The 11,639-nt window shown below is 44.6% G+C and overlaps 1 protein-coding gene across 3 annotated transcripts in view; it reads right to left on the reverse strand.

The window, feature by feature from the left end:
• The window catches only part of MYOF (myoferlin), a 120,439-nt gene extending 113,657 nt beyond the window's left edge, over nt 1-6,782 (reverse strand). For all 3 annotated transcript variants that reach the window (XM_018558691.1, XM_018558690.1, XM_018558689.1), the window contains exon 1: nt 6,547-6,782. In XM_018558691.1, the coding sequence (XP_018414193.1) occupies nt 6,547-6,634 (88 nt within the window). In that variant the 5' untranslated portion in view covers nt 6,635-6,782. The remainder of the gene's footprint in view (nt 1-6,546) is intronic.
• Between the last annotated feature and the right edge of the window lie 4,857 nt (nt 6,783-11,639).

The raw sequence follows: 11,639 nt of genomic DNA on the forward strand, positions 1-11,639 counted from the left end.
ACACTACTGTTACATGGATGGCAAAAGTGGCAGACAGGGGCGGGGAGAAGGCGGGGAAGAGGCAAAGCGTGAGGGGGGGTCAAGTTGCCGCACCATGGGCCTCTGGGTTGTACTTGCCCCCTGGGCTAAAAGTTGCCAGTCAGCCCCTGCACTGGGCTGTACATGGTCTGGTTTCTAGGACGAAGGGGAGTGAACCTTAAAACAATGACACTTGCGGCTGCCAGCCTCTTAGTAACTAATGACACTGTGCCATTCTGTCGCTACTCAACCAATGATGTTTGGACATTCGCTGACCCTAGCCAGTGTTCAATGAACGTCCAAGTGAATTAAACCCGGGGCTGCCTGTGTCCTAGCAACCAATGACATTGTGTGCACAGTTGGGTCACTGGTTGCTAGGGTGCAAGGGCGCGAACAGTTGGGTCACTGGTTGCTAGGGTGCAGATGGGCACACCATAACAAGCACACTGTGCAGCCACCAGCAGCTTAGCAACACTGCTTTTTAGTTTAATTTTCCACTTGTTAAAAAGAAAAATGGTCAACGCAATGGTCAGGCTGTAAGGCCCCCATGGAGGTTCATCTGTCTCCTGTATGACATGCTCAGGGCCGACAACCAACACTCTGTTTATCAAATTACGAGAAACAACTTAACACAAGAAATCTATTAACTAAACAATATTTTGCTTCATCAATTTTTACAAGGCGTTTAAAACACTTAATTAGCACAGCAGCTTATTTAATTAACCATAGCGCAGGTCCTCTTTTGAATAAGTCCATTAACTACGCATACATTTCCCTTTCATAAAATCCTAAAAGATATATTAAAATCATAAATTTTCATTTGTTGTGAATGGTATTAACTAGTTCTTCACATGCAGTATTTAAAGGTCTTTTTACAGATTCCATCACCAAACAAGGTCGGAATGTTACTGGAATCTTTCTTCCAGCGTCTGTGCTCTCCCATGTGCAAACTGTGTCCAGGAAATGAAAGCAGTTGTCAGAAAAAGATTGTATGCAACTACTGAAGACACAATTATAAAATGTCTGTGACTCAAGCTCTTCTATTGCACCACAGGGCATAAAACTTTGGTTGTGTGGCTCTGTGGAATGTGGCACCGCCTAATGCAAAACACAAACACTGGAGCAGTTACAATGAACTTCTATCTATTGTCAGAACGCCATGTATTCCCAAGCATTCAATTAATATCTCAATAACTAAAAGGTCACACAAATGATCTATTAACTCCACATCGTACGGATCTCCAGGCCCAGTCACACTGTCATAGAAAAAAAAAAAAGTGTTATTTATACAAAAAAGCACCAGAATTACTCCTTGAAGCTTTATTCACACCCAGGCATCAGCGTTTCACACAGTAGCGGACGTATTCATCTAGCAAGTTTTTGCACATTTTTTGTGTTTTGACGAGTGCATATGAAGACGCACATTTTAGCTGGCAGATCGAGAGACATTGCGGTCAAACGCGCACAAAAATACTATGGTGACAAATGCAGTGTAATGTACCAAAAAGAAGCTCATGTACTTTTTCCGGCGTTCGCCGTTTTACAGCTTGCGATGAAATGTTTAGGTGAGAACAGGGGTCATAGAATTGAATGGGATTTCTTGTGTTGAGTTTTGTAGCTCTTATCTTTTGAATGTCAAAACGCCCAGGTGTGAGCGGGGCCTAAGGGTTTTGTGCGGATTCTTTTTACGTGTTAAAAGGTGCACAAAATGAATGCGCTGACTCAACATACAAAACGTTCTGCGTTAATGCATGCGTGTTGAAGCGATGCATAGTGCAAATAAGGGCTCAGTCACACTAGATGGTGCGTTCCGTCCCGATTTTGCCCAGAACGCACTGCCTCGCATTGCGGTCGGCTCACTTTTTACTGGGGCAGGAGGGGGCGTGGCGGGCAATTCAAGAATGGAGCCGTAACCACGCCCTCCAGCCGCAATGCGATCCGCCGCATGGGATCGCGAGGCACATTGTGCCTGCGGTCCGGTGCAATCAAAATGCTCACTAAAAAGTGAGCCAGCCGCAATGCGAGGCAGTGCGTTCTGGCCAAAATCGGGCCGGAACGCACTGCATCTAGTGTGACTGAGCCCTAAGCCCTCCACGATTCAAAATCACCCACAATGTTGCAGAAACTGAAATCATTCTTGTGTCAAAGTGGTCATAGTACAAGTGTGTGTAATGAACCTTCAACATGACCCCCTCTATAAAAGGTGGCCATACACTCTACAACCATCGCAAGACTTTAGTCTTGCGATGGTTGTAAAGGGATTAAAAAAACGTACGATCTGCCTATCTTGGACAGGCAGATCGCACTCTCGATCATCGCAAGCCCGCCCCCCTGAGGGGCGGGCTTCCGATGACCGCAATGCTGAACGGGCAGTGTGCGCGTGCGCACACCGGCCCGTTCAGCATTTATCTTCCGAGCACCGTTCTAACCAGCCGAGAATCGTACGATTCCCGGCTGGTTTTCGAACATGCTGGTTCGACAGAAGACGTGCGACCGTACAGTAGAAACGGTCGCACGTCTCCGTTCACACTGCTCGATTATCGTACGAAAAACCGATCGCATACGATTATCGTACGATAATCGTGCAGTGTATGGGCACCTTAAGGCACACAACCCTCTGCAGCTGACCTCCTCTCCACTCTTATAATTACAATCACCTGAATTTACCACGTTGAAAGAGGCAACTGAGTCCAGGTGATTTCAAATCAGAAAGCTTCAAAGATTAAGGCTGGGCTCACACCATTTTCTGGAACATAGTGCATTGCGTTTTTACCACGATTGGAATAAAAAAAAATAATAATTTTTGCTTAAAATGAACTTACATGTGCGTGCCTTGCTTTTTTTATGCATTCCAGACCAGACAAAATAGGACAAGCAATATTTTTCTGGTCTGGAACGGACTGCGGTGGTGGGAACAGGAGGCCAAGAATACCATAGGGATTGGGATGCATTTTGGGTCTGGAAACAGTCTGGTAGTAATCTGGAAGTGGTGTGAATGGGCCCTAAGGGTACATTCACACCATATGCAGTGCGTTCCTGCCCGATTCCAGCCGGAACGCACTGCATCGCATTGCGGCCGGCTCACTATTTTGTGGGGCTGGAGGAGGCATGGCGGGCCATTGAGGTGAATGGCACCGTAGCCACGCCCTCCGGCCGCGATGCGATTGCCCGCACGGGATCGCAGGGCACATGGTGCGAGCGTACCCTTAATGTGTTACAGTGAGAATAAACCCCAACGTATGTCAATAAAAATCAAGGCAATGGGACTTCTCTTATCCATATGCTTTCCTACTCTGGAAATTGTATCTGACATTGCATCCAGCGGGTATTAACACTGGAGTCTACATAATATATACACTTGGATATCAAGCATTCAGGATGAAAATGTGGTTGTATGATGTATTGCTGTAGGTGTCCAATCCCTATATAGTTACTGATCTCACCTTCCACAGGATTCACAAACCCAGCATGGTAAATCATACAAGAATCTGTCAGGCTAAAGCCAGGTACGCATGGATCGAATTTATGAGGAAATTATAAAATTAGTAAACTAAAAATGTGAGATTGTAGTCCCATCACAGGAGTAAGCTTGGAACAGTGGCTACTTTACAACACACACAGGCACCATGGGGGACAAAAGTAGCCACCCTCCAGAAGGAAGGACAGTGTCAGCACCAATTCAGAGATGATTTGAGGATCTACAGCCGAGTGATACACAAATAAGATACATTTTTGTTAATGGGTAAAGGTATTACAATGTATTTTTTAAATTTAACGCCGGAGTTTAGGGTCACTCAGTAATCACAAAGGATAAAATCTCTTACATATCAGGCTGCTTGTACATAAAACAGAAGATACAGCTGACTCAATTCTTTTACTGAGTGACAGTGACATAAAATGCATAGTTGTACAGTGCAGACATGCATGTTTATGCCCCAGGCAGACACAAGCCAGACCCCTCCTGGATGATTGGTTTCCTCCTAGAGATAGGCTGGCCTGAAAGGTCTCCTCAGAAACTGGAGATGGGGCCTGTAGACACAAGAATTCCAAGACAACCATCAAATTGGGAGTAGAAGACCATCTTTCATCAGGTTAGATGGCCAGCCCATAAACACAAGAAAAAAAAAAGTAAACAAACAGCATATTTAATAAGTTTGAATTCCATTTCCTGTAGACATGTGGAAAGTCATGGAGGTGAAATATGACAAGTCACTCCCTATCGCAGGATACAATCTCCACCTATTCATGAGTAAGGTTTTATCTACCCATGTGTGAACTACTTTCACCACATCTGCAGATGAAATCATTATTTATAGTGCTAGGCAAGCTCAGCACTCCAGCTGTTGGACATACAAATCCCATGAGGCATTGCAAGAATCTAACAACCACAGGCATGACTCCCAGAGGCAGAGGCATAATGGGATCTGTAGTTTCATCACAGCTGGCATGCTGAGCTTACCTACCCCCGATTTACAGCATGGTAGTAGGAGCATTCTATAAAAGAAGCTGCCATGACACACAGCTTCCACATCCTATCCAGCTTTATATATGGTTAATGTTTGAAATATAACTAATATACAGATCTGAAACAGCAGTCAGGACGAATATCTGTAAATTGTAAACATGTGGTGCCTGGTATGACACCCCCCACCCGCCATTATCATTCCAACAAGGACACAGCGATACGGCTTCACTAACGAGAACCATATTACACACTGGTGCCCTCCAAATACCTTTGTAAAACAGCAAACCTCCCGCTTTACCAAACAGAGAAACACAAGTCTGAAACATTGGATTTATTAACACAAACAAATTAATTCTCCAGAGCTGCCCATTGTATGCAAGAGAGATGCACACCAGAGACAAAACACTCCACAAAAGGGCAGCGTTTCTTAATAACAGCCAATCAGAACTCAATCAGTAAGACTACATGGTCTTTAAAAACCGATTCCTGATTGGTCGCTGTGAGTTATCACAGCTTGTTGTACTTAATAAGCAGCGCAGAGTGCATTGTTGCCAAGTGATAACACCCAATCAGAATTCCAGTTGTATTAGTACAGTTACATGGTCTTTAAAAACGGATTTCTAATTGGTTGCTATAAGGCCAGGATCACACCTAGGAGTTTTTTGAGCAGTTCGAAAAGCGCTTTTAACTGCCCAACACAAGAAATCCCATCATTTTCAATGGCCATGGTTCACACCTGAGCAGAAAAACGCCAAACGCCCGAAAAAGGTACAGGAGCTTCTTTAGGTAGTTTTTGCCCCATAGACTTCATTGGAAATGTCCAAAAATGTGCAACAGAAACATGTTGTACATTTTCGTGAGCATTTTTGCGTGCTTTCTTCCATTGCCCACAATGGTTTGTAAGCTGCCAATCAAAATGCCTGCCTTCATTTATGCACATTAAAACACATACAAATGTGCAAATAACCGCATGCTGTGGGGATCAGGCAAGTAAAATTCCTTTATTTAGCTCCCCTAGATAGACAAGTTAACTCTTGCAGAGCAGGGGTAGCCCCATTGCAAGGGGAGTTTATTTTAACTGCTTGTTAATGTCTAGTGGACCTATGTAAAGGACTTTTACTTGATCCCCGCTCCCACAGGCTCACTCCAAGTCTTTTCTAATAGTCAGGGGCCCACCGACAGCATCGCATCTAATGCAGGCTGTATAGCTCTGTAATATATGCAACGCCGCTGTTCTACCGAAAGCTCCAACTCGTCGAAATCTCCAACCACCTCACTGTCGGGTACTTGCAAGTTGGAGATTTCGACCAGACGGCGTTAAGACTGCAAAACACAAAGACTGACGGAGCGCTGTACAGGTGCATTTTAACAATATTCAGCAGGTGGCAAAGTCGACGAGTAATCTAAAAACGCTATGCGCGCATGCGCAACGCAACTGTACAGAGCTTCAGTCTTTGAGCATCGGAAGTGAGGTAGTTGGTGATCTCGATGAGTTGGAGCTTTCAATAGAACACCGCCAAGGAACAGTCCACAAGCCGGAGCGTAGGGGTGAAAAGCGAGCGCCAACCGCCTCAGAAGTGGGGATCAGGTAAATAATAGTCCTTTACACAATCCTGTTAGACATAAGGGAACAATTACCCTTGCAGAGCGAGGGTAGCCCCACTTCAAGGGGAGTTATTTTATTAGCTTTAAAATTAAACTAATAATGCTACACAGTGTTTGTAAAACACACATCTCATCCTTGACCGCATGCATTTTATTGCAATGGTGGACTGACCCTTTGAAAAAGCCCCAGCACTCGGTGGAATAGTACAAAGTCAATGCAATGAGCAAAGTGCAATACAAAGACAATTCAGTGAGCAAAGTGCAATACAAAGACAATGCAGTGAGCAAAGTGCAATACAAAGACAATGCAGTGAGCAAAGTGCAATACAGTCTCTTCCTATAAAGAACATGAAATCCTTGCTCAGATGTAGTGTGTCGAAGCCTCGTTACACGGCAATTAGGGAGCAGAGACTAGGCTTGGAGGAGGAAAGCGGATTCCCTCAGTCAGCTCTGCTTACCTCTGAAGGTGATGGTGACTATGGGGTCCGGCTTGCCAAGTTTAGTCTTCGGAATATTGGCGGCTGCCTCCACCAGGACCTTCAGCATGGCTGCAGAGTTCAGTCGGGACCCGCACAAGACGATGTTGTGACTGGCAGACGGAGCACAGGAGCTTCCTGAGCCTGGGGAGCTGAGGCACTGAGGGGAGTGGGGAAGCAGCTGCACAAAACGGATTGTTAAAAGAGAAGCTGGGTGGATCTGAGATTAGTCACCGGCTGCCTCAGCCCACAAATACCTGGAGAGTGGATGGGACTGGTGTTCAGGTCTCAGCCTGTGTGCTTCCTATAATGAGGGGAATGCATGAAAACTGGAGCACACAGGATCTGGAGCACTTGCCCATGCCAACCAGACAGCTTCTGTTTTCATTTCCAAAGCTTAATTGAAGAGAGAAGCTGGTTACTATGGGCAAATCTCACCCCCAGTTATCTACTGATTGCAGCCTGCAAAGTACACTCACAGGTTGTACAAAGGGATGTTTAGGAGTAGAGAAAGGGTTACAGTGACACTAAACTCAGGAGGTGAATCTTAAAAGTGCATTCACTATTAACAACAAGGGGGGAATTTATCAAAACTGGAGCAGACGAATCTGGAGCAGTTGCCTATGGTTTGAAAATGAAAGGTGGATGCTGACTGCCATGGGCAACTGCTCCAGATTCTGTCTGCTCAAGTATTGATAATTTTGCTATCAATGTATCTTATTTCGGCATCACTCAGCTGTAGATCCTAAATCATCTCTGAATTGGTGCTGACGCTGTCTTTCCTTCTGCAGGGTGGCTACTTTTGTTCCCCATGGTCCCTGTATGTGTTGTAAAGCAGTCACCACTCCAAGCTCGCTCCCATGATGGACTACAATTTCATGTTTAGTTTACCAAGGCCAGATTCATCACAAGGCGATCCGTGACCACACGGCAATCGTTCACGAAACCGCGAAGAGGGTCACGCGGTCACATAATCGCTAACCACCGCCAATCACGCTGGCGGTGCCATTATTTTCTTAGGGCACCCCAGCCACGCCAGGCAGATTGTGTAGTTTTCCGCTGTGATACCGCCTGTGTTATTGCGGTTCAAAAACACACGCGGTGCGTGTAACCAAAAAAAAAAAAGTACATGCACCTTTTTTCAGCGATTGTCGTGCAACCCCATTGAAATTAACGGGGCCGTGCTGCAATCGCTGTGTGCCATTGTGCACGGTTGCCGATATGTGAACCTAGCCTAACATGTATTTAGATTGAAGTCCATCACAGGAGCAAGCTTGGAGCGGTGACTACTTTACAACACACACAGGGACCTTAGGGAACAAAAGTAGCCCCACTCCAGAAGGAAGGACAGTGTCAGCACCAATTCAGAGATGATTTGAGGATCTACAGCCAAGTGATAAACAAATAAGATACATTTTTGTTAATAGTTAAAATACTTGAATGCACTTTGAAGGCTTGTTCACACCGAAAGCGGGTGCGTTCCAGAGCGGTAGCTGCTGGAACGCACGGTGATCGCTAAGAAACTTCCCCCCGCGTTCTGGGGCGGGAGGGTGTATGGCAGCGCATTGAGTTCAATGGCACGGCTTGCACCCCCACCCCCCCATTCCGCAGTGCGATTGGACGCGTAGCAAAACTTTGCCTGCATTCCGTTCCACTGCAAATGCAAAAAATAGGGCTTGTTCTCTTGAATTTAATGCACCGCCACGCCCCCTCCCGCCCCAGAATGCGCTGGGAAGTTTCTTAGCGATCCCGGTGCGTTCCAGCAGCTACCGCTGTGGAACGCACCCGCTTTCAGTGTGAACAAGCCCTTAAGGTTTAATTCCTGAGTTGGTCACTTTAAATTCGTTTTGCTGTCTGCATACCATTGGGGGAAATTTCACTTTGTTTCCTGTCTCAGAAGAGCAACAGGAATTGAGGAAAGCGCAAAAAAAAAAATGCAGCCATGCTGACAAAGTGACACTTCGTTCAGTTCTATTCACTGCTGCAGCACATTGCAATGGGGTGTAGTGTGCTGCAACAAGCTGCAGTGAAAATAATCTGCATGTGTTACTTCTTACCAGCACAACACAGTGGTATGAACGGACTTAATAGTAAACAAGACAAATTGCCTCGTCTATGTCTAAAAAAGGGGCAAATTGCCTTGCCCATCAAAGCCCAACACACCTAGTGTGAACTGCCCCATATAGCAGAACTCCTAGCAAAAGTGTTCTTAACCCTTGCAATGGGGCTACCCCTGCACTGCAAGGGTTAAGTGATCATTTTTGTTTAGGTGGCGCCAGCTGGCTGTTACTCCGATCCCTGAAAGCCCGTCCCCTACGCTGCAGCAATGGTTTGTCTCTTGGCGTACTCCCGTCCTATGCACTGTATAGAACATGATGACTCAAGGATCATTAGATTGCTGCAGCGGAGGGAGAGAAGAGGCTGCTAGACCGTTCTAAGAGCAACCTGGCTGAGGATCGAGTGAGTAGAACACCCTAGATAAAGACGATGACTTAACCCTTGCAGTGCAGGGGTAGTCCTGCTGCAAGGATTACGGTAAGAACACTTTTGCCCAGAGTTACCTGTCAGCAATTCATTGCAGTATAAACACACCTTATAGGATGCCACTACTTTACAAACAGTCAGTGCAGATGGTGACGTGATGGTCATGCACTAGTGACACAGGTAAAGCAAACCAGAGTCCGTAGGCGAGGTGAGACACTGCTTTTATGCTCACGGCTGACAACTATGATATACTTTCAATAGCACTAAAGCCAAACACATCTAGATTTAAAAAAAAAAAAAAAAAATCACTTAATTCCCCCATAAGGCTCTGTTCACACCTAGGCGTATCGAATATGCGCGATTCGTGGTAAAAAAACACGCGACAAACGCGCGTTTCCGAGAGCTACTTGGCTGTATCCCAATGGAAACGCGCGACAAAAACGCCGCAAAGAAGCTCATGTACCTTTTCAGGCGTAGGCCGTTTTGTAGCTCGTTCAGACGGGCTGAAATACGGCAAGGTGTGAACAATACCCATAGAAAACAATGGGATTTTCATGTTTGAGCGTTTTGTAGAGCGTTCGTAGAGCACTGAACGCGCTACAAAACGTACAGGTGTGGCCAGGCCTTAATGCTAAACAACATGGATGGGGTTTTATATGTCGGTAACATATGTCTGTATACTCAACCCGGTTTTCATATTAGTGCTGCTGCATGATTATGTATTTTTCAGTACAAATTTATAGCATTTTCATGCCTTTTTCTTTTTGTGCCAATGGCAAGCGATATCTACTGTGACATTATTAGGCCTAATCTTTCATTGAGGAGACTTTAAACACAAAAACGCACTAAAAAACACATGTACATGCATTTTTTAAACACTTCCATTGAAGTCAATAAGGCCAAAAACACACATTGGGGAATTGATCAAAACTGGAGCAGATAAAATCTGGAGAGGTTGCCCATGGCAACCAATCAGCTTTTCTCTTCAGTGTGTTTAGTTAAGATTTGAAAATGAAAGTGAGAAGCTGATTGGTTGCTGTGCACAGCTGCTCCAGATTTTGTCTGCTCAAGTTTTGATAAATTCCCCTCACCGTGTAGCACCAGTACCTTTCCAAAAATCGCACTGCACCGTGTTGCATTGATGGAAATGGCACCATTAAGAATAATGTAATTGCCATTGTCGTGCAGGACAGATTGCACTAGTGTGAACAGCCTCTGGGAAATTCACAATCTGGAGTTATGCAGCTACATATTACTTGTGCGCCTAATTCACTATTACTTCACCTGCTTTCTTCCGTCTTGCACCACACCAACCAAATTCACAAGTTTGTCTGTCCTTTTATCAGTGACAGCTGAAAGTCAGGTTCACAAAGCTGTTCGGACGCTTTTATAATGAACAGTTAATTGGAGTTTGATAAGGCCAACATAGAACCGGAGTTATCACATAGTCCCAATTTTAGCGGACAGGCTAGTGCGTTGTGGAAGCTCTGAACGCACACATTGTATTGAACACTATCGAAGCAGTCACAGTTTAATTTTGTTTTTGAACTTTATTGGTTGTTTACAATGTGTACACTCCATTCAGGTTCCTGCAAGGCAGCACGGTCCACTGCGCTGCCATGCGCCGCCCTGTGGTGTGATCCAGTGCGCTGCAATCCAATGCAGCATGTTTGTATTTTATCGCAGCACATCGCCCATCACACCTGTGTTGTGGTGTAAATGGGGCACATAGAAAAACAATAGTTTTGTATGTGTGCTTGTAGTGACCTGAGTTGATCACGTGCGGTACAATGCAGGTCGCCGCAGTATTTGTGAGCAGGCCCTTACTGGCCTAATATAGTAATAACAGTGAATATTGAACATTTGAAAGATAAATATGTACAGGATGACTTTTATTAATTCATCATTTAGGGCTAGTTCACACCATAACTGTGTGCGTCTTCGCAGCTTCAGTGGAGTTTGCCGCGTTCTAGTGCGATTTTGATACTTTTTTCAGCTTAAACTGGGCCTTGTGGGGCGTTTGCATGCGGTTTTGATGCGTTCCATTGCGATCAGGTGCAGCTAACACATAATATAAAAAAAGAATCAAATATGTCAATTGGACTTTTGACACCATAGACACATCCACACAAATGTTTTCATTAAGAAAAATCTATCTTTTATTTACAAAGTCTTTAAAAACATAAAAAAGTTTTTTTTTACAAAGTCTTTAAAAACATAAAACATTTCATCATATTCATTATAACCCACCCAGACAATATAAAGCATGAAGATGAACCTCTGTGCTCTATAGAACCCCAATTTTCATCATGTTCATTATAACCCACCCAGACAATGTAATACATAAAGATAATCCTCTGTGCTGTATAGAACCCCACATTAATACACCTGCTAATACCTGCTAATAATGTTCGACACATAATCGCATGGCTATAACACGTAGAATAATATCGTCCTTCCACACCTGAGAGTTGGAGTCCAAACTATTTTTATTCCATTAACATTTTTAAATAGAAATTCACATGTGTGTTTCAGGGGCTACCCCTTCATCAGGGCTCTATACATACATTCATATATACAGTATATATATA

The sequence above is a fragment of the Nanorana parkeri genome, unplaced genomic scaffold, assembly GCF_000935625.1.
Source record: "Nanorana parkeri isolate BGI_ZX_2015 unplaced genomic scaffold, ASM93562v1 scaffold353, whole genome shotgun sequence".
Taxonomy (NCBI): Eukaryota; Metazoa; Chordata; class Amphibia; order Anura; family Dicroglossidae; genus Nanorana; species Nanorana parkeri.